General features: G+C 41.3%; 1 protein-coding gene across 3 annotated transcripts in view; it reads right to left on the bottom strand.

Moving 5' to 3' along the window:
* Positions 1-24,141, bottom strand: part of TOP2B (DNA topoisomerase II beta) — a 129,555-nt gene that overhangs the window by 74,802 nt on the left and 30,612 nt on the right. For all 3 annotated transcript variants that reach the window (XM_084618113.1, XM_084618114.1, XM_084618115.1), the window contains exons 2-4: positions 14,555-14,728; positions 9,622-9,712; positions 918-981 (exon numbers count right to left, since the gene is read on the bottom strand). In XM_084618113.1, coding sequence (XP_084474239.1) covers positions 918-981; positions 9,622-9,712; positions 14,555-14,728 — 329 coding nt within the window. The remainder of the gene's footprint in view (positions 1-917; positions 982-9,621; positions 9,713-14,554; positions 14,729-24,141) is intronic.

Raw genomic sequence — 24,141 nt, 5'->3', positions numbered from 1 at the left:
CTGCTAGTTCCTTTTTGGCAGCATGCCAAAATCCCTCAACATTCTATATGACTACACATACACCCATTGCCTTGGTTTCTTACTTCAGCATTTCACATAGTTCAAACTCCTGATGGGAGATAGCCAAAATGATAATCATCTTCATTCTTCTCCCATTCCCTGTGAAAAATTTTCTTTATCCAATGAGCGTGCGCAACGCACTGGAAACCAGAAGATGGTGAGTTTTTTTACTCACTTGTCCTCCTAACTGGTGTTAATAATTCTGTGCCCTTCACAATTCTTATCATTAAGTTAATGCCTGTTAATGCCTATTGAGAGATTAGATAAAATGGGAACAGAATCCAGATCTCTAATATGGCAATCCGAAATGCCAGTCACACAGCTACGATGCCTCTCAGAAAGAACCTGCCATATTCTTATCCTTAGCTATGCTGTTTATAAAATGGTGCTACTCACTGCTTCAGTGTGTTATGCATCCTCGCCTAGTAAATGGTTTACATAAAATAGCTGTATGCTGTTGCCAGCTAAAATAGTCTGGTAGCTCAAGAGGTAGAAGTCTATACTGCAGAGCTCAAGGTTCAGCATTCAAACCCCATTTGTGATCTACACTGATGGGCTATTAAAGTTGTACACTGTCTAACTTGCCTCAACTTTGAATGTTTAGATTATTTCAGGTTTTATCAGCTCTGTATACAAAATTTATTAAAGGGTAGTTTAGATAAGCAAGTTACTTTAAATTCAAAATGGTGATAATTATTCATCACATTTTCAGAACAATTTCTCCTTCAAATATAAAGAGTAAATACTTTCAGTACAATATAAGAAAATGGTAAATTTCATTGTATATAATCTGTTGTAAGAAGTTCAAGTCCAATTTCCCCGACAGAGAAGGGCAGCTAGGAAGTTCTTGTACTTACGGATCAATGGAAATTTTAATACAGGTCATATTCTTGTCCCTCTGCTTATTGTCAGCGGCATTTACTATGAAACAAATTAACACTTTTTAGGGGCAAAAAATAACAATCAGTTAATTTGATGTACAAAGCTAATTATATACACACTCCATGACAAGTTACAATGTACTGAAAATGTTTGAGAAACTCCCCTTTTGACATTTTCTTTACCTTCTTACTGAACTCAGGAAATATAACCAGGTATCTACAACAATCTGAAGGAAACAATTTGATTCCTTCAATCAGACTTTCTGGGATTAATTTTTCTATTTCAAACAACTAAGCTAGAGGTTAGAGGTAATCAATGCCATGGAATCTTACTTCAAGTTGTATTATACTTTCACTCACTATTACCTATTTCTCCCTGGCCTCAAATCCCTAAATAATCTCTTAGAGAAGAGTATTGCTAAAGATAAACATAAATTAAAAATTCATCAGCTCTAACAGATTGCTCTTATTATTATTAGTATTACAGTAGTGCCTTATCTAGTTTCAAGGCCCCACTCTGATAGGAATTATACAAACACATATCAAAAAGATGGTCCCAACTCAAACAGTATAAGGAGTTAAATTTACAATTAATTAGTATTCTAGGTGACTACAGCACAAAGCAGCCATTCATACCAGCATGTCAATTTTGGTTCTAGACTAACCCACATTCTATGGTGTTTTGGATAGATAATTAATTACATCTATTATATTAAAATTACTGTTTTCCTAGTAGAGAGACACGGTGGATAAAGGGTAAAGATAAAAGCTTGAACCAAGCAGTTGAATACAATAGAGGGTGGTAGGGAGGAAATTCAGTTTATGATGTTCTGAATTTTCTTAACAGAAGTTATAATAACTAAAAAAAGAACACTTAGTATGGATCACCAAATTAGTTTCTCTCTCACAGTGTACTCAGATACCCATTCCTCATTGAGAGTCCAATCCTGCAAGTTACCGCAAGTGGAACCTGTGCTGAAGTTAAAGGGAAATTCCTTTTAAAGAGCTTGAATGATTGATTCCAAATAGTGTTAACTCAGAATAGCTATAAAAGCCAGGTTATAAAGAAGTTAAAATTTAATCAGGAAATTAATTAAACTACATTTGAATTTGTGTGAACTACAAGCAACTGAACTCAGAAATTCTAAGGTTGCCATCGAACATGAAAACATATTACAGTAATTTTCAGAATATGCCTCATCAGACAAAATATGGATTAAAATAAACACCCCAAGCCAGAAAGATAAACTCTGAGAAAAATAAAACACATTTTAACAGATGGAAAGAGAATACAGGATATCCCAGTTCAATATGAAATCAGACACATTTCAAATGCTCTTGTTAAAGATCATTAAGCAAGAAGTTTCATTAAAAAAAATGCACAATTACAACAATTGTAATCTTATGACGCTTTTATATAGGCCAGCGGTTCTCAAACAATTGTCTATGAAGCACAAGATGGCAATCTGCAGAGAGGTGACAAGCTATATGGTGCTAACTTCTCTCATAAACCCCTGTTGGGCACCTTCCTTTTGAAAGAGGCAGGCTGGAAATGGCTTTCTTTTAAAGCCTGTAAATTATATCACTGATTCAGCAGCAGGAACATAGAAAAAGTGATGCAAGGTACTCATTTTCATACCACTCACTGTTTAAAAGATATTTATAAATCTGAAAGTAAAATCTCTCCCTTTCTCTATATAGCCAAAAGAAGAGGTTACTCACCTTGTACAGTAACTGCGGTTCTTTGAGATGCGTGTCCATATGGATGCTCCACTCTAGATGTCTTTGTGTCCCTGCACCGAAGATCAGAGATTATTGGTAGCAATGTCAGTTTGGGATGCACATGTACTCTCCCCATCTCACACTGTGTTTGATCGCTATATAGTGCTATGTGGCAAGCCACCCTCAGTTTCTTCTCTACCACAGAGCTCAGAAGAACTCCGAAGCAGAAGGGGAGAAGGCGGGCGGTGGAGCACCCATAAAGGGACACATCTCAAAGAACTGCAGTTAAAGCACAAGGCAAGTAACCTCTTCTTTGAATAGTGTCCTTATGGGTGCTCCACTCTAAAGTGACTAAAAATTGGTGCCCCTGCTATTAGGATGGGACTTCGGAATTGAGTCCATTACTAATGATAATGCAGTCAAACCAAATAACGCATCAGATGCTGAGTCATAAGTGACTGCATAATGTATGGCAAATGTGTGAGCAGATGCCCAGGTTGCTAGTCTGTAAATTTCTGTGATTGGACTGCTGAGAAAGGCTAGGGAACTGGAGATCTTGTAGAATGTGTTCGAGCCCTGAACATGGGTTGTAGATCATGCTTGCGATAGCAATAGTTTATGCATTCGGATATCCATCTAGACAGTCTTTGCACCAATGCAGCTGTGCCGCTGCAGCGTGGACGGTGAAGATGCGCTATGCCGATGGGAGAGCGCTCTCCCGTTGGCATTACTCCACCTCAATGAGAGGCGGAAGCTTTGTCGGCAGGAGAATGACTCCTGCCGACACAGCACAGTATGGACTTAAGCTGAGGTAACTTGCATCACTCAGGTGTGTGTGGCTTTTGCACAACTTTGAGAGACATAACTTTTAAGCGGTACTGTAGACAAGCTCTTTGTTTAGATACTGGGGATTCCTTATATCTGTCTGTGTTGGAGGGGAATCATCTCATAGATTTTTGGAGTGGCTTGATCCTTTGATCCTAATGCTCTCCTGATGTCGAGTGTGTGCAGTGTTGCCTCCCTTTTATCCCAGTGAAGTTTGGGAAAGAATGATGGAAGGTGGATAAGTTAATTCATGTGGAAGGCTGAAGGTATTTTTGGTAGGAACTTGGGGTGCAGCTGTCATGTGACCCTGTCCTTGAAAAAAATGGTAAAGGAGGGGTATGCCATTAGGGCCCCTATCTCTCCCACTCGCGGAGCAGACATGATGGCTACCAGGAATGCAGTTTTCGTAGAGAGATGTAGAAGTGCGCAAGTGGCCATGAGCTCAAAGATTAAGGTCCCACAGTGGTGCAGGATCTCTGATTAGAGGGTAGAGGTTACTCATGCCTTTAAGAAATCTTTTTGTTATGACTTGAGCAAATACCAAATGACCATCTATCTTTTGATGGAAGGCACTAATGGCTGTGAGGTGCACTTTCACCCAGCATAGAGATAGCCCTGATTTCTTCAATTCTAGAATGTAGTCTAGCACAATTGGTAAAGGAGAGCATACAGTGATAACCTGTCTTGTGTCACACCAGATTTGGAATCTCTTCTATTTCTGCATGTACGTGTGACAAGTAGTTGTTTTTCTGCTATGTAACAGAATTTCATTTACCTCATCAGAACAGCTCCTTTCTACATTCTGGAACCATCAAGGAGCCATACTTTCAGGTGGAGAACTTTCAGGTCTGGGTGATGGATCTGGCCCACATATTAAGAGAGAAGATGTGGAACACGGTGGAGAATGACTGGTGGTCACACCACCAGCTGAAGAAGGTATGGAAATCATGTCTGTCTTGGCCATGTTGGAGCTATAAGAATAACTCTGACCTTTTCTTTCTTTATTTTGTATATTGCTTTGGATATTAGCAGAATTGGAGGATATGCATATAAAAGAGGTCTATTCCATTTGAGGAGAAAAGCATCTTCAAGAGAGCGATAGCCCCATCCTGCTCTGGAGCAGAACTGAGGGCATTTCTTCTTCTTGACTGTGGTGAAGAGGTCTATCTTTGGAGTTTCCAAGTGTGTGAATATGCTGTGAAGGATCATAGTATCTATTTCCCATTTGTGATTTTGAGAGAATTTCCTGCTGTGCATATCTGCTGTCGTGTTCTGAATGCCTGAGAGGTAAATTGCTGAGATGCTGATCTGGTGACAAATGCACCAATTCCATAACGTCACTGCCTTGGCTCGCAGGGAAGGTGACCTTGCCCCTCCTTGGCGTTTTATGTAGTACATACATGCAATGTTGTCTGTCATTTTCTGACTGCTCTGAGCGCTAGTAGATTGACAGGTATTATGGATTCCAACAAGGACCATTTGCCCTAAACTGCGTAGGTGTTCAAGTGGTTACCCCATACGAACAGGAATGCATCCGACATTAAAATTAGCAACGGGTGGTTGGATGAAATGAACCCCCACATACATGTTGTGAGGATATGCCCACCAGTCAAGAAAGTTTTTGACCGTCAAGGGCATTCATAGAAGTTTGTTTAGATTGTGTCTTCTCAGAACATATATCGTTCTGAGCCATCCTTGAAGACAACACATGTGGAGTCTCGCTTGCTGTACAACAAAGGTGCTCGCCGCCGTGTGCCCCAGTAGTTGGAGGCAGCTTCTGACCAAGAGCTGAAGACTGCCTTGATCTGTCGAGTTTAAGCTGTCTAAAATGTTAAATCTGTGCGATGGGAGGAAAGCTTTGGCCTCCACTGTATCTAGGTAGGCTCCTATGAACTCTAGTTGCTGTACTGGGGTCAAAGTGGATTTTTGAGTATTTAGTTGAAGTCCCAGCTGTAAAAATAGGTCCACGGTCTTTTGTGTGGTTGCCAATGCATCATCAAAGGAAAGTGCTTTGAGCAGGTAATTATCTAAATATGGAAATATCATGATTCCTTGTTTGCAAAGGTGTGCCACCACCACAGAGAGGACTTTGGAGAAGACCCTGGGTGCCAATGACAGGCCAAATGGGAGCACTTTATATTGGAAATTATCCTTCCCCAGAATGAATCTCAGAAACCTCCTGTGGGATGGATGAATCATGACATAAAAGTAAGCATCTTGTAGTTCGATGGCCAGGAACCTGGTCCAGAGATGTGATTATTGCTGCCAAGATAACCTTCTTGAAATGTACTTTTACAAATCTGTTGAGCACCCTTAGATCTAGAATGGGTCTCCAACCACCGCTCTTTTTCTGTATCAGGAAATATTTGAAATAGAAACCCTCCCCTCTGTGTTGGTTCAGAACTGGTTCTATAGCACCTCGTTTTAGGAGGTAGTTTGTTTCCTCACATAAAAGGTACTCATGAGAGAGGTCCCTGAAGAGGGACGGGACGCGAGAGTGGGGATGAGGTAAAGTGGACTGACTATCATGTGGTGATAATCTCTAGTACTCACTTGTCTGTGGTTATACACTTCCAAGATTGATGGAAAGGGGTAAGGTGGTCGCCGAACTGATGGAGATGTTCTGGCTGCTGCAGCAAATGAAACTGGGGGTGGTAACTCAGGGCCTGACCAAGATCTCAAAATTGCTGTTTAGATATAGATAGCTGGGATTTTGATGATTGTGGGGAAGACGCTCTACGTTTTTGTACCCTCTGTCTCTTGCTTTGGAGCTCATAATATCTGTTAGGAGGAATAAAATGTGATCTCTGTGTCATCTAGTATTTACTGGGTCTTCTCTTTTGGGCAGGAGTGTAATACCCAGAGAGCATAACAATTTCCTGGCATCTTTTAATGAGTAGAGGGATTTGTCAGTTTTGTCCGTGAACAATTTTGATCCCTCAAATGGGAGGTCCTCCACTGTGGCTTGCACCTTCTTTAGAAAGCCAGACAGATGAAGCCATGATGCTCTCCTCATGACAACTACTGTAGCAATTTAGCTGTGTCTGCAGCATATAGAGAAACCTGCAATGCTGTCCTCTCCAGGAGCTGACCCTCAGTAATAATTGCTTGAAATTGGTGTTTTTCATCAAACAGAAGGTATTGAATAAACTCACTTAATTTAGAGTAAAGTATGATTTTACTTTGTCATAAGGGCTTGATAGTTAGTGATCCTAATTTGTAGGGTCACTTAGGAATACATTTTGCATCCAAATAAATTCAGTCATTTCCAGTCTTTGTCACATGGTGTTGTTTTAGCATGGTACCATCTGCCACTTTCATTAACAGCATAGACGACCAGTGAATCTGGGGAAGGATGAGAAAACAAAAAGTCCACGTGCTAGAGGGCATATAACATTTCTTGTCTGCCCTTTTGCACATCGGGAGTATAGTGGCTGGTATTTTCCGAATAGCTTTTGCTGGGTCCAGCAGTGCCTCGTTGATAGGGAGTGCAATTTTTGCTGATGCCGACGTCTGCAGGATCTCATGCAGTTTGTATTGTGACTGTTTAACTTCAAGTGGGATTTGAAGAGGTCTTGGAACTGCCTGAAATCATTTGCTGTTGGTGGTGGGGGACGCATGATCACCTCTTCAGATGAGGACAAAGAAATATTGGTCACCAGAGTGGTATCTTTGTCTAGTCTCTCCTCCTGTTCTTCAAAGATCTCCTTTTGAGGATCAGGAAGTCTGGCTATGGAAACTGACAGGGATTTTCTTACTCTCTCTCTGGGTGACACTAGAGGACCTGGAGAATTGTTGCCTATATCCAGCTCACAGGTCCCACTATGGCCACTGAGGTGGTGGAAAAGGCATGGGTGGCGCCCCAACACGGTCCATACCAACCATGTGAATCTCATCTACTCTGTGGTGGTAGCTTGGAGGAGTATAGATTTCTATTTGGGTAGCACCCTGTTGCTGCGGTGGAGAACCATGAGCCGACCCAGAATATAAACCATCCCCCTCCTCCTCTTCATCATTGCTGGAAAGGGGTGGAGCAATCATGGACAGCAGAGTAGCCTGTCTTGATACTGCATGGTAAGCCCGGGGACCTGGGTGTAATGCATTCCGCAATTAAGTAGATACCCAGTAATGGTGAATCAGGCATCTCTGAGACCAGCAAGTATTTAGGGAAGCAAAATTCCCAAAGTACCGGAACAGTCATTGGTACCATTGAGAGCAGCAGCATCAATGCCATTGAAGCAGAAATAGTTGTCAGTACCATAGGCACTCTGTGCTCCAAAGACCAGCGAGAAGGCGGTACTCTGGCTTTTTGCATTCCCTGTGTACTTGGTACTTACTGACTGTATGACTCCATCGTGCTGTTTTAGAGAGCAGGGTCTGTCTTTGCCTCTCCTTTCCCCAGACAGTGCCATTCTGTCCGAGCCTGCCCTCTTAGGATCTTTGGTCTTACTGGTGGCAGCCTCATAGGTACTTAATCATGCAATGGTTGGTACCGAAGTAATAGACCACGCCAGGGATTTAGTTCTTTTAGCCAGTTCCCTGCTCAGCGAGCTTGTGGCCCATTTCTTTGTGGCTTTCTGAGAGGAAGCTAAGGATTCCCTCTTTTAAGTCATTGGAGAATGCTGCTCAGATGCTGCTGTCAGTCTTGATGGGGACTGTTGTCGGGGGGTGGGGGGGGGAGGGAACACAGATGGACGTGGCGTCCCCAGGACCAGGGTCAGAGGCTGGTCAGAATGAGCTTTCCATCATTAATAGTCTTAATTTCAGCTCATGACTCAGATTCTTGCTTTTATTTGAAGCAAAATGTGCGCTTCTGAGGCACGTGTGTCTCTCCGAGTCAGCAAATGCAGAGGGAATGGCTGTCGCTGACAGGAATGGCTTCCTGACAGGCAAGACAATGTTTATACCCGGGGAGCTGGAAATACCCTTTTTAGGGTTCAATTCCCTGACAGGAAGAACTAGGGAAGTTTAATATATACTATTCTACAATTGAAAGAGAAAAATAAAAATAATATTTTTTAAGGAAATGAAATAAGAAGGAAAGAGAGAGAGTATTAACACTAACCAACCAAAGAGCTATTTCTACTAACAAAAGGAATTATTAAGAGGAAACACCAAGAGAAATCTCTCTGAACAGGCTCTGCTAAGACTTCATGTCAAGCCAAGGGCAGCTGAGAAGGAATTGAGGGTGGTTGGGCTGCTCAGCACTATATAGTGATTGAATGTGGCGCAAGACATGGAGAGCACATGTGCGGCCCAAACAGACACTGCTACCAAAAATTTCCAATCTTAGGTGTAAGGACACAAAGATACCTAGAGTGGAGCATCCACAGGGACACTACTCAAAAGAAGAATGTATTCTTTCCTTTTCATTTCAGATGTCACCACAGCTTTAGAGATATAGGGTAAAATTCTGACCTCAATGAAGTAAACAGCAAAACTCCCACTGACTTATATTTACACATGGTATGTGGAAGGATCACTGCCAACCTCAAGACCTTAAAAATCACCTACCAGCCAAAGGATTAACTCTATTAAGACTAATACCTCAGCAGAGTCAAGGGAAACTGGGAAATTACACCCTCCCGCTGCTCAAAGCCTGCAATTTCTGTGCCTGTTACAAAGCCAAATGTCTCAGGATGAGAAAGGTCATGCTGAGTCAAATGTTTGCATACGAAATTTCCAAGAGACACCTTTGTACTGTAGGAGGCAGCGCTGGTGATTCAGGAGGTGGTACCCTTTCATCTGAGTCAAGATTGAATCAACTTCCCACCAGGGTGTTAGGTGTGCAGGGCTGCTGGAGGATTCTTCTTTCAAATCAGTTGTAAAACTGAAGTCATGACCACTTTTTCTTATTAAAAAAATCCATAGTAACTGATTCTAGTGTCATGGTAAAAAGTTAAACTTGGGTATTTATACTCTGCCTTCTTGAAACTGCCCTGCAGTTTCAACTGGAGATAGTACCTCTTCCTAAACTGCTTCACCTCCTTTTCTAAACTGCTTCATTTCAGTAGCGGATCAAAGTATCCCTGTGTGTAGTTTGTATATCTGTTTAATATGTTAAGTGCTTGCAGAACCTTCAGGAGGAAACGAGCTGCATAACTGTAAAAATATCATCATTAAAAACACTTACCAAGAATTTCATCAAAGATCTTGTACAAGCCTGGGACAAAGGTAACTTCTCTGCAATTCATTCCGACCTCTTCATCATAAACCCACATTAACTACATATAAACAAATAAAAATATTTATTGTCTTGGATTCAAAAGGAAATGTTCATGTTGATATAATACGGATTATTTCACATTTCAAGAATTTAAAGAATTACTCTCTTCGCCACATATCTTATTTGATATTAAGCCAATCAGTCCACCCTTCAAAGTAAATAAAAATAAATTAAAAAAATAAAGAGTGGTAATTACTTCTATTTTTATCTTAAGCATTTGTAACCATTTGATTGGCATATTATATTAGGTGGATCCTCACTTCCCCACAGGGTAAGCTATTGCATCTATTTACTTTACAGTTACTTCAAATTCAGTTATGGGGACAGATTCTGTATACCTCTCTGGCCTCTGCATGCCACTCTGGAAGCATACAGAGGCAGTACAGCCAATAGGAAATATAGTGCAGGCTGTTCTAATGTATAATGAGGACCATTTCAACCTCTAGAGCAGCCCAGAATTCAGAAGATACAAAGGTGGCATGCAATAACTTCTCACTTTCCCTGGGTTCATAGTCAAATCCATGGTCAGAAATAGTATTGTGTACAAATTTTACCTTAGCAGGATAAATAACAAATCATAATAGGTTACATTTCAGCAGCTGGATATACTAAAAATACCAACACACACACTGAATCTGATAATCTTGCACAGATGCACAACATTTTTGTCTTTACATCACACTTAACATAACACTTTTCCTAGCTAGCTAGCTATAAATCTAGCTTTGGTAACAAGCCCCTAAGTTCCATTGGGGACTTATAAATGCCTCCTCCTATATTGGTGTATGTACTATTCAATCACAAATACAAAATCAAGCTGAAAGAGAAGGAGGCCAAATTTCTGCTCTAAGTTGCACCACTGCCCAAATAACATTGTTCAGATACTACATGGATAAAAGCTATGTAAATATTTAGGAATAGTAAATAAGAAAACAACTTTTCTTAATCAGACTCCCATTCCCTTGGTTTGAACTTATGCCACAATTATCTGTCTCAGTTGCACTTTCCACAAAAAACGTTTTTACTACAAATGGACGATCTGCTGGTTTTGAGCTCTCAGAAATGCACAGCACAGAGTAAGTGAAAAACTTATCTTGCTTAATTTCTTTCCTAGTTTTCAGGTTTAACAATATTATTGTGAGTTTTACTTTTCCATGCAGCTAACAGGTAGACACAAACCAATCAATCTGGCTCAGGTTAAGTCACATCTGCTATAAGAAACCCCATGTGACATTATTCCCAAAGCTGTAAAATATTGATAAGTGTGTTAAACATGGAATTAATTCACTTGTATCTGTAGAGATTCAAATGGAATATATACATAGGTATACAAGCATTTATATTGTATGTACTGATACACATACATAAATATACACAAGTATCTGCAGGACAGGCAAGCATAAAAGATGTAGAACTATCTAGGGATATCTATTCCACACATTACACTTAACATTCAGGATTGTCAGACTCAGAAACTAGAAGAAAAGAGATATAGCGGGTGAGACAAATGCTCCCTCTCTCTCTCCTGTTTTCATGTTTGAAAATTCTTTTGCAAGTTATAAATAGTGGTAAAGATCTCAGGGAGAAGAAAACAACTCTGAGATAACAATATACTGTACTTTTGAGTAGTTCTGCAGAAGGAACTGAACTGCTGAGGCAGATTCTGCTCTACCTCCCCCACACCCATAGGTTGACAGGACTCTTCTTCCAAAGGAGAAGGGAAGGATTTTTTTGTCGACAGGGAAGGATTTATTTATTTATTTATTAGTACCTGACAAAAGAATCAGTATTGAAACATATGGCAGTTTTATATATCTTCATACAATGCTTGTCTAGATTAGGAGAAGAGTGTGGCTTCTCAGGGCCCCTCTTATCCAATGACATGCACTTTGAAAAGTAAAGCACCAGCCCAGGGAGCAAAAGACACTCTCCCAGCAGTATCTTGGCAGTAACACTGGTGGCAGAGGCAAAATCCAACTGGACTCCTCCTGAACCCTCTAGACGATACTGTTTGGTTGGCTGTTTTTGTTTTTTGGGGGGGGGAAGCGGGCGGGAGGGAAATCTTCCTGGGGCATCAGGCCCTATACAGCCCTAGCTCCAGGCCTTTGAGCTTGGAGAAAGTATAGCAGCATCTACTGGGAACAAAGACTCCCATGGCAGGAGCCTGCCTTCACATTCCCCAGACTCTTGTGATATCACCAGACTGCTCTCTTCAGTTTAGAATTAGGATGTTATTCTAACATCCTCTTACCCAGTCCCTCACAATCTTCCAGCTACTGGGCTCAATCCCATTCTCCAGGCCTTTCTACAGCCTTCCTTCCTCTCCCCCACTCAATGTCTTTTTTCCCCTTTCCTCTGTCTTGTCTATTCCCTTGCTATTTATTCATCCTAATTACCCATTAAAAACCAAAACAAAAAAGTAATTAACATGACCTTTACCAACAGTGACTCTGCTTTTATGTTCCATCCCTTTGTCCTGCCACTTGTCCATCTTGTCTATTTAGATTGTAAGGTCTCCACAACAGGGGTAGTCTCTTACTATGTGTTTGTAAAATAGGGCCAGATCTGAGTGGGGCCTTTAAGCATTACTGTGCTACAAATAATTAATAAAAACATGAAATCTCTCTGATCACCAAGTAGACGTCAACCTGGTTGTGTGAGCTGTAATTCTATTAGCACCTTTGGATAATTCGGTGTTAGATTTCAGAAAAACCATTTTAAAAAGGAACTGGCTACCATAATATGAATAAATATTACATAACAAATTTGAGATGCCAAAAAGAACTTGTATGACTTGTCTTGCTGTACCTAGTATAATTTAATGGCAGCCCTGTTAATGCTGCTCCTTCTGAGTTTAATCATTGTGTGTCCACAGTTTTCTCTAGAGCAGGGGTTCTCAAACTTCATTGCACCGCAACCCCCTTCTGACAACAAACATTACTGCACAACCTGGGGGGGGGGGGGGGGGCGCGGCGGCGGCAAAGCCTTAGCCTGCCCAAGCCCCACCACCCTGGGGTGGAAAAGCAGAGCCAAAGTCCCACCTCCCCAGGCTAGGGGCAAAGCCAAAGCCCAAGGACTTCAGCCCCAGGCAGGGGGCCTGGAACCTGAGCCCTGCCGTCCAGGGCTGAAGCCCTTGGGCTTGGGCCCCGAGCCCTATCAAGTCTAAGCCAGCCCTGGCAACACCATTAAAATGGGGTTGTGACCCACTTTGGGGTCCCAACCCACAGTTTGAGAACTGCTGCTCTAGAGACTCAAGGATGAGACAGATCTGACACCTATTTGTATCTCATCCTAACTACTGAGATCTTTTTTCAGTGTGAATGAATGAGTTTCACCACCTTTTCCACTTCACCATGGATGAATAGAGTTCTGGATCCGTCCAAATGAGAGTGCTTTGAGAGGAAGCTGAAAGTCTCCTCATCCTCACAGGAGAGCAGAGACAATAGCTTATGATGCCTCCTTAGAGCCCTCGGGAAAGAGGGGCTGCACCTCTTAACTTTGTAGAGCTTCATATGTTTCTTAATTTTAGACCCTGTAGCAGCTACGCTATGCTCCTTTGATTTTTGGAACTCTTCAAGGAGGAATAAATAATTCTAGACCATGTAAAGCTATGCAGTTTAACTTTTTAAAGATAACTGCTGAGAAATTTGTCACAAATCGGGACCATTAGGGTGGGGGTGTTTCCCCAGTAGGAAAATGGAGAACTGATCCTCCTCCAAAATCAGCAGCATGTTTAGATAGTGAATCACTTTAAATTTCAGAGCTGGTTGGAGGAGTTCCTGTCTGTACACCTTCCTTGTGTTCTTCTCAGAATGTATCCGTTTTGAATGTGATAGTGAACATGTAGATATTAATGTTAAGGCCCTCCCTGGGCACTTGAAGCAAAAGGAATGAACCACCAGAGTCGTTTCAGGGGTTCCAATTGGTACATTTTATCCCCCGTGTAGTGAAGGTTGAAGCTGGCCACTCAGGGTAGGATCTGTGGCGGCGGAGCCTGGATTCCAATGGTGTCCAAATACCAAGAGATGCCCCACAAATGCTGAAATTCTCCCCAAACTATGTGGTTGTCTGCTGCGGCGAGAGCTGCTAGCTCTGCTGCTGAAGTTATGAGAGCAAAACAATGGCCCTTTAAATCCCCTACTGCTGCAACCCACAATGATAGAATAAAGTTGCTGCTTCTATCCATCTCCCCAGCTTTGCGCCCTATTTCAGTAAAGTCCTTCTCCCAACCAGACTGCTGCTGCTATGCTAGGGGAGAGAGAAACCGAAACATTTGGCAAAAATTAAAGAGTTTTTTTAAAAGGGGAAATCACAGCTGAGCTCAGGAGAGCTTCATGATGAACCTCCACAGCTTCCTGCTTCCTGGCAGGATCCTAGGGTGTGCAACATTGTTTAAAGAACTCAAGACATCAGTAAGAGGCGTCTGCTAGCCAATACATACATATATATATATACACACACACACACACACTCCTCTTGCTGATGTCTTGAGTTCTTTAAACAATGTTACACATATATAGATATATCCCATGAGGAGTCTTCTGTCTATTCTCTATCTAAAAATGAGGCAGGTAAACTCATCAAGTATTGAATATGAAATAGTAGGCACCCAAAGAAGACAACAACATAAATAAATAAAGACTATCAGTATACTAGATTTGAGCATATGTTGTTTCAAAATGTTGCTAAAAAATGCTTCTCCTGACCTATTTCAACGCACGCATGAACAAACTATAAAAGCTTTCAACATGATATTCTGGAATAAAACAGCCACAACAGTAATTTCATCATTGAAATGACAGAACACCAGGAAAACTGTAAATTTAATAGAAAAACTCACCTGAGTTAAAGGTTCCACTGATCCAATGTACGTATCAGGACGGAGGAGGATATGCTCAAGTTGAGTCTTTTTCTGATAAACTCTCTCAACTGACATCTTCTTTGAACTATCATTTTTACTAATGTTTTCTGACTCTTCTTTTTTTGAAGCATTGTTCTGATTATCAAATAGAGTCTAAAAAAGAGAATGAGGCATATTACTAACAATCTAGTTCATAAAGCTAACAATTCATCTTTATAACTCTCTAAAGCTGTAACCAAATCTTGACTGCAGTTTAAATTAATTTAGAGATTCATTTCAAATTCAATTCTTGAACTCTGAACACTGGTTACAGAAATAATTCAGCATATTTCTAGATGGTTTGCATTCTAATTCCCACAGCTTTTATACGTCTTTCAACATACTCGTCGTGTGATATATTAAGATAAAACAGCATTTACAAAAGGAATACTTTAAATTAGGCTTCTTTCTGTTTGTGAGATAAGGACACTGAATTTCAATTGTATGTTTAAATGTATTAACTCTGAACTCATTCAACTAACACTACTCTAAACAATGAAAATCATAGAATCACAGGACTGGAAGGGACCTTGAAAAGTCACCTAGTCCAGTCCCCTGCACTCAAGGCAGGACAAAGTATTATCTAAACCAGAGGTGGGCAAACTACGGCCCGTGGGACCGTCCTGCCTGGCTCCTGAGCTCCTGGCCTGGGAGGCTGTTCCCCCTCCCCTGCAGCCATGCTGCTGCACGGGCAGTGAGGCTACGAGCTCCTGCCGCTCTGAGCAGCATGGTAAAGGGGTGGCAGTGGGGCATGCGCAGTGGTAAATACATTCGGTAGGCGGTCCCAGGGGGCAGTCAGGGGACAGGGGGCGGCTGGATGGGGCGGAGGTTCTGGAGCGACAGGGGTCGGGGAACGGAGGGGGTTGGATAGGGCGTGGGAGTCCCGGGGGAGGGGAGCTGGTTTGCAGCATGGGGTCCCAGGAGGGGGCAGTCAGGGGAAAAGGAGCGGAGGGGGTTAGATGGTGGGCAGTAAGGGGAGGGAAGTGGGAGGGGGCAAATAGGGAGCGGGGGGCCAGGCTGTTTGGTGGGGGGTGGGGGGGAACAGCCTTCCCTACCCATCCCTCCATACAGTTTCGCACCCCGATGTGGTCCTCAGGCCAAAAAGTTTGCCCACCCTGATCTAAACCATTCCTGACAGGTGTTTGTCTAACCTGCTCTTAAAAATCTCCCATGATGGAGATTCCACAACCTCCCTAGGCAATTTATTCCAGTGCTTAACCACCCTGACAGCTAGGAAGTTTTTCATGATGTCCAACCTAAACCTCCCTGGCTGCAATTTAAGCCCATTGCTTCTTGTCCTATCCTCAGAGTTAAAGAAGAACAATTCTTCTCCCTCCTCCTTGTAACAACCTTTTACGTACTTGAAAACTGTTATAATGTCCCCTCTCAGTCTTCTCTTTTCCAGACTAAACAAACCCAATTTTTTCAATCTTCCCTCACAGGTCATATTTTCTAGACCTTCAATCATTTTTGTCACTCTTCTCTGGACTCTCTCCAATTGTCCACATACTTCCTAATATGATGTGCCCAGAACTGGACACAATACTCCAGTTGAGACCTAATCAGCGCAGAGTAGAGCAGAAGAATTACTTCTCATGTCTTGCTTACAACACTCCTGCTAATACATCCCAGAATGATGTTCGCTGTTTTTGCAACAGCATTACACTGTTGACTCATATTTAGCTTGTGGTCCATATGACCCCCAGATCCCTTTCTGCAGTACTCCTTCCTAGGCAGTCATTTCCCATTTGTATGTGTGCAACTGATTGTTCTTTCCTAGATGGAGTATTTTCCATTTGTCCTTACTGAATTTCATCTTATTTACTTCAGACCATTTCTCCAGTTTGTCCAGATCATTTTGAATTTTAATCCTCCAAAGCACTTACAACTGCTCCCAGATTGGTATCATCTGCCAACTTTATAAGTGTACTATGCTATTATCTAAATCATTGATGAAGATATTGAACAGAACCGGACCCAGAACTGATCCCTGAAGGACCCCACTCGTTATGTCCTTCCAGCATGACTGTAAACCACTGATAACTACTCTCTGGGAATGGTTTTCCAACCAGATCAATACATGTATTCCTTTAAATTTTGGTGTGGACTGTTAGGCCCTGATCAATTTCAGCGGGGCTTCAGAACAGGTAAAAGTGCTGTCCTGAACAGGAATGCCTTCTGGAATTTAGGCCTTAAAGCACACCAAACATAATTTACACATCCTGTTTAGCTCACTGAGTAATTAAGGCTGGATTCAACCCTGGTTTACATTGGGTTTACGAAGAAGCTAAGCTGGATGCAGGACTGTCAGCAGTAAAATAGGTGGTGAGGCTCCGATGACAGAAAACAGACACAACCTCCAATCCGTTGGCATAAGGAGAGGACAATCAAATCATAGTTGTAACTTGAACAATTCACAGTACTGGGAGGGAGTGGGAGGAAGAGAAGTATGGCCAAGTCTTCCAGTAATGTGCTAATTAAGGGCATCTACCAAAGACCAACCCCTGGTTAAAGCTAAACATTTCCTTCCCACAACATAAACTCCAAAGGAGAGGTTAAATCCTTTTAGAGCAGCAGCTTTAGTGAAGCACCTCTCTGAGTCAGCCAAGGCAAATCTAGTGAATGATCAGACACAGATATTGTATGGTGTTTATCCTTATTTGTACATAAGGATTATTTTAATTGGAATCATCCAAAAAGATATCTGGGGCCATATTACACATTTGCCTGACTGGCAGAGAAGTTAATAGGAGACATAATTCTGGCAACATTCTCCTGTATATGAAACAGTCCTCTCTCACAGCCAATTCACTGATTTAGAAGCAACTGTTGATATAAATATTAAAAGTATCAATAAACCAACAGGGCCAACAACATGTTTTCTGAAAAGGGAAGGGAAGGAAGAAAGAACGGAGTAGGACTGTGGGTGATTCCAGAAAGGAAGTTTACATAAAAGGAAGCAAACACATTTCTCTCTAACCGGTTTGCCAATACAGGCACCTGGGCTCCGATTCTAAACTCAGTGCAGCTATGGGAGGACAGACCAGGTGAGACTACACTATCTTTGTGCCCTTTCCCACCCATGATTCTGCAGCCACATGAGCTATAAAATAACGCAGCCCAACAGCTGCTCTAACTTACACTCAACTATCCTAAACCCAAAGAGTCAAATACAATGGCTCTCCAGCCATGCCCCCAAGCCAAAGGCAGTGAAAGAGGGTGGCATGCAGGTATTCTGCTATCTCTATGCCATCCAGGGAATCCTCCTATGTCAAAGGAATTCCCAGTTGGCTCGTTCAGCTAGCTTTATGGAGAACCAGTTTAAAGTGATCCCAGTAAAACCCAGCAGCAGGACCTTAAGTGCTGAATCACAGTACCCAATAAGACTCTGTATTTGACTACATCAATTACTTAATACTTTATGGACATACCCTATAATAACCTGTGACAGGGTGCTGGGAAAAGGGTTGCAGTTTCAGCCCTCCATCACACCTGCTCCTCGTTAGGAGAATAAATTAGAGTGGGCTGGAGGTAACCTAGCCCTAACTGGGGAGGCAGAAACAGCTGCTACCTAATTAGCTTGGGGCTGCATAAAAGTCTCAGGGGAAGGAAACCAAGGAAGAGCAGGACTAAAGGGGAAAGGCAAGGAATAGAAGCAGGGAGGTAGCTCTCCCTCGTTCCTGCTGATAGTGAAGGGTTATTTGTATGTGGTGAAATGGTGGTGGGAACAAGCCTGAGAATAAAGTGCACCAGTGGTTACAAAACCCAGGGTGACTTTATGAGCCTAACAGAGGCAGAAGCCAAGGGGGCCCTGCCACACTCTGTTACACAGCCCAACAAAAGAGATGTGATTTCTAAAGGTGGTGTAGGTAGTGCCTATACTGAAGTGTTCCAGCAGCACTACTGTAGCTCTGCTGCTGTAGTATTTCGAGCATAGATATGCCCTCAGAGGCCAGAGCTGGCACTCCTTTATGTTCCAGTGATCTTTGGCTGCAGGACTGGGACCTTGAGACTCTTGCCAATCAGCATAAGGGCTTGTCTATATGAGAAACTATTACCCATTGTATTGGCATAGTTAAACCTATAAACAGTAGATTCTGCTTAATCGTTATCCCAATATTAACAATTGTCACTTAATAGCAACATTTGCCAGGAACTGATCCCATCCCATTGACTTTACTGTTCATGGGATTCTGATACTGGCAACAGGCACGCTGCTTACTAACACCTTTTTTTGGAAAGTGCAGGTTTGCAGGGCTGCAGCTAGGGAAGGAAACACTAGGGCTGCACAGTACTTCACCCTGGGCTCTCCAACCTATATCCTGCCCTGGCACTGGGGCGGGATCAGTACTTTCCAGCACCTCTTTCCCTGGCTGCAGCAACCTCCTCAGGTTGGGGACCCACTGCTGACACAGAAGGTAACAGGCTGGGGTGCACGTATCTGTGCCCAACAAGGGAGCCCTTGCCGGAGTCCTGGGGCTGCAGGAAGGGAGGGGAGGCTGTGGCCTGCGCAGCAATGGTGAGGGGGGCTGTAGCCCAGACACCAGGACTTTCCATGGGGAATGGGGATCCTGGGGACCCACAGAGCTGCACAGTACCTTTCCCTGTGCTCTCCAGGCTATGTCCTGCCCTTGCATCAGGAGCCCAGGTTCTGCATGTCACAGTCCTTCCTTCTCTTACTTCAGTCCTACAGGCAGGTTTGCTGGGCTGAAGCCAGAGAAGGAAGTGCTGGAACATGCTGAACAATGGTCGCCTGGCACTTTGTAGAGATGCAGTCAGAAAAGGCATGTCCCAGCACTTCCCAAGCTGCAGCTCCAACTAACCTTCCACTTATTGGCAATTTACAGATAATAGCAACTTTTTGCTGGAAAGCAAGAGGTTGCTAATAAACAGAATCCATTGTAGCTATATCGGCATAACTTCCTGTGTGAATGCTCTTATTCCAGAACAAAAATGGTTTTTTTGGATCATCTTAAATCCCTTCCAAAAAGAGATGATTATCCCCTCCCACCCTCCTCCAAAAAGATACACATACTGAAATAAGATTGTCAAGATGGTGAATTATAACAATATAACTATATTGGTTTAAATTCACACCTTATCTTGTACCACCATAACCTTCCCATGTAGACGGACCCTAAATTAAAGTAAGCTAGTTTACTGTGGGGACTGGACTAACTTCAGGGGATGCTTAAATTTGCACCGTCCTTCCTGAGTTGGGCCAAAGTGCAGGGAGGATAAAAATCAATTTTTTTTTTTAGCAAATTGGATTTTTTTTATTTAAATCAGACTTTTTTATAAAATGCTTTTTGAGGAAAAAAACCTATCTTAATTAAAGATCAAACATATCTCATCATGGAATAGTGATTATAAATTATATAGTATGAGACAATATATTCATGTAATGTTTAAAAGAAGTTTTGTAAATGAATTCCAACAATTCATGGATTAGGGACCCAATATTATGGGGTTTCAGGGGCTTCTGTATAGATTATTTAGGTTAATCTTCCTATCTACGCAATGGAACTCAGTGCTCAGTCTAGAAAAGACCATCAGAGATGCTTAGTTTTGCAGTTCTCAAACTGTGGATTTGTGTCTCCAGAGATAACATGCTTGCTAACAGCAAAAATGTTTTAAATAAATAAATAAATAAATAGAGGTGAGAAGTAACAGACCCCAACCCTATTGTCCCTCTGCAAATTTGTGTACACAGAGTCAATCCCTTACCTCTCTCTAAAAATACAAAGTTTCAAAAAGTTCAATGAACAGAAGATTGTTGGGGGCGGAATAGATCTGGACAAGGAGAAGAAGTCTGGAAATAAATGTGAGAAGGAAGTGACAGGCAAAAATGAAACTGTTTGAGCAGCATATTCTAGAAGTCTTGAGGTCTTTCTGAGTGTGTAGCCTTCACTGACTTGAGATCTACCATACCATTCTCTCATTAGAAGGGAAAATCTATAATGGCAGCAGGCCGTAAAAGAGACCCAGTTTGGGAATATTTTAATGAAGTTCCTCTACCTGGGGGGGTAAGACAGGGATGTGTGCAAATTGCAAACAGTGCAACAAAGAAATGCAAGGCCTGGTTGCCCAAATGAAACAACATCATGAGAAGTGTTCCTTCTCAGGAAGAAGCTGCATTGAAGATGATGAAAAGAACATGTCTGAACATGTAGGATCTTCTGGTTGGTAAACTTTTTTATTTCATACTTCTTTCTTAAGGACTGCCTGTCTTCCTTCTGGACTATTCTTGAATTCTCATGTTTGAGCAAAAAAAATATAGTTGTTACTCTTTGGTACTATCACTTTAGATGCAGTTGTGATAAAAAATAAATAGCTGAAATAGGCAGATCTTCCTTTTACAATTTCACCTTTAAAGTAGTACCGAGTGACAGTGAATGCAATGAGCAATACTAAATGAGCAGTATGGTAATAATAATTAAATAACTGCATTGACTTATTTTGTTTAGGAGAATCCATCCTCAACATACAGGATTCTGAAGACTCTCCTTCGAGAGCACCTTCATTTTCTATAATTTCAGAGTTATCTGCCAATGATAGTGTTTCAGTCATATCATGTATATCACATAGCCACAGTATATCACCTGTAGCAAAAAGAAAGAAAAATCTCCATCATCCAGAAACAACCACAGATCAGTTTGTAGTAAGAACCAGCAGATTACAAAAAGAGGTAATTGATGAAAAAATTGCCCAGTTTGTTTATGCAACAAACTCTCCTGTCTGATTGAGAATCCACACTTGATTTACATGTTTCAGTTATTAAGACCAGGATACAGTCCACCCAACAGAGTAGATGTCACAGGCAAATTGCTGGATAGAGTGTATGAAAGAGAATTAAGCAGTGTGCAAAAGGTCTAGCAGTTAAAATTGTTAACCTGAGTCTTGATGGGTGGAGCAATGTCCACAATGATCTTGTTGTATAAGCTTGTGCGACAACAGAAGAAGTGAATGACTTCCTTACAGAAACAACTGATACATCAGGAAATGCACACACAACAGAATACTTACAAGAGGTAACAGTAAATGCTATAACAAACTGTGAAAAAAAATTCAGATCTCTAGTACGCAACTTGTCACCGACAATGCTGCAAATGTATCCAAGATGAGAAAAAATATTTAGAAGAGAGTCCCAAGCTAACAACATATAGTTGCAGTGCTCATTTGATGCACCTCCTAGACAAAGACTTCAGTGTTCCAGAAATAAAGGCTAATGTTGTTGAAATTACAAAATACTTCCCTAACAGCCACTTTGCAGCAGCTGCTCTGAAAAAAGTGGGAGGAACCAAGCTAACTCCCCCACAAGACGTGCAATGGAACTCAGTAGTGGACTGTTTTGAGCACTATATCAAGAACTGGCCTAATCTGATGAGTTTGTGAACAAAATCTTGAAAAAACAGATGGCACTGTCACAGCCAAAGTTCTCAACATTGGGCTTAAGAGAAATGTTGAACACATGCTGAGTATCCTGAAGCCTATTTCTGTAGCCTTGAACAAAATGCAGGGAAATAGCTGTTTTACTGCTAAAAGAAAAGGAGTACTTGTAGCACCTTAGAGACTAACAAATTTATTTGAGCATAAGCTTTTGTTAGCTATAGCTCACTTCATCGGATGCATTTTATTGCTGACGCTGTTGAAATCTGGAAGGAACTGACTTGAGATCTTAAAAAGAGAAATATGCAATGAAAGAGTTAAATTACATGCATTAAAAAACCAAATGGGACAAGCACGATCTCCAGCTCATTTTCTTGCAAATATTCCCAATACTTGGTAACAGGGTCAAATCTTAACTGCTGAAGAAGAGGAGTTGGCTATGACATGGACATTCAGCAATCATCCCTCCATAATGCCAACTATAATAAACTTCAGGGCTAAGTGTGAACCATTCAAAAAATGTTTGCTGATGATGATTTAAAGAAAGTCACACCACTGAACTGGTGGAAGGCACTTAAGCACTTGGATTCAGAGACTGTTGAAGTGATAATCTCACTTTTAACAGCAGTAGATTCTTCTGTCAGTGTAGAAAGAATATTTTCTTCCTTTGGACGAATTCATTCCAAACTGAGAAATTGTTTGGGACCTGAAAAAGCAGGAAAGCTTGTTTTTCTTTTCCAGATTATGAACAAACAGGAAAATGAAGGTGAAGACTACTGAGTTAGCTACAGAAGCCAATATTTTAAGTTTCTCATGTTGACCTGGCTGACAGTCAATTTAATTTTTATTTAAAAAAAAAATTCATTAACTATTTTAGTTAAAAACAATTTTAACAAAAACAAACCTGATTTTAAAAAACCTGAATGTTTAACTACATTCAAAAATTCATATGCTTGTTTTGTTAAAATATTACGTTTGCTGAAGAAAAAAATCCAGAATACATAAACATTGTTTTAGTTAAATAAAACAATTTAAATGTCTGTCTGGTGATGTTCTCCTCCGAATACAGCATGGCAAGAAAATCCTCCAAATATTAATGATTAACCTGTTGAATTGCAGATAGTTCACCTTCCAATGACTTCATAAATATCTGCTTCAATTACCTTTGCTAAATGAAATAACCAAGCAATCATTCATTTTCTGATATAGCTGTAAAACTAATCTGAAAAGCTTTCAAAATAAATCACTTTTAAAATGTATAGTGTGTAACTTCTAAAAATGAAACCTACATCTGTCTCTGAATTGTGAAGAATATGTATTAAGGGTATAACAACCAACAAGAATTCACTTTTAATGTAGAAATCCATGATTAAATCGAGTCTTCCTGACTAGTGATTTAAATCAAATCCATCCTGCCAAAGCGTGAAGAAATTCCATTTCCAAAGGCCTGTGTCTCCGACAGGCTAACATCAATTTTCCTTGGATAGTCTATGAATCCATCCAAGCCATTGCTTCTAGAAAAGTAATTGCTATGTAATTCTAGAAAAATCTATTTTCATATCTGCTTTTCCCTAGATGCCTCCTTCTATTATACTTCAAGTGAAAAGATGTTGCAATGCTGTTTTTTCTTTATTCACGTCAGGCAGTACTAAAAGACCCGTCAACATCTTTCAATGCTGCATCCAATTGTTCCCCAAGAAACCAATGGTCACTCTTCAATAAGGAAATCAGATTTGTTTTGGAAGCTACACTGCTTGTTGTTAAAGATTAAATCACAAAATTTATCTCTTAAAGAATCTAGTTGTACTGCATAACGTACTTCTAAACTAAAAACTAACTAACTAACGGGGGGAGTGGGAGGAGAGAGTTGGCTTTTCTGGCCCTTTCTTCTGTACTTTTTCCTAAGCTTCTACCTAGGCCACAATCACTCAGGAAGCATAAGTGCAATGAATGGCTAGATACAAGGCCTTAACTGAGGTTTTGTAGACTTTAGGTCTATAAAGGGACTATAGCTAGTCTTCTCTCATATCTGTGCAGGACACAGAATCTTCTCTGGGGTGGTACAAGACTTTGGAATGAACTCCCCTAGGAACTAAGGACTATCACAAATCTCACCATTCTGCTCCAAGTGAAGGCAC

Source organism: Lepidochelys olivacea (genome assembly GCF_965140295.1).
Source record: "Lepidochelys olivacea isolate rLepOli2 genome assembly, chromosome: 2".
Lineage (NCBI taxonomy): Eukaryota > Metazoa > Chordata > Testudines > Cheloniidae > Lepidochelys > Lepidochelys olivacea.
This window is presented reverse-complemented; position numbering and strand designations above follow the sequence as displayed.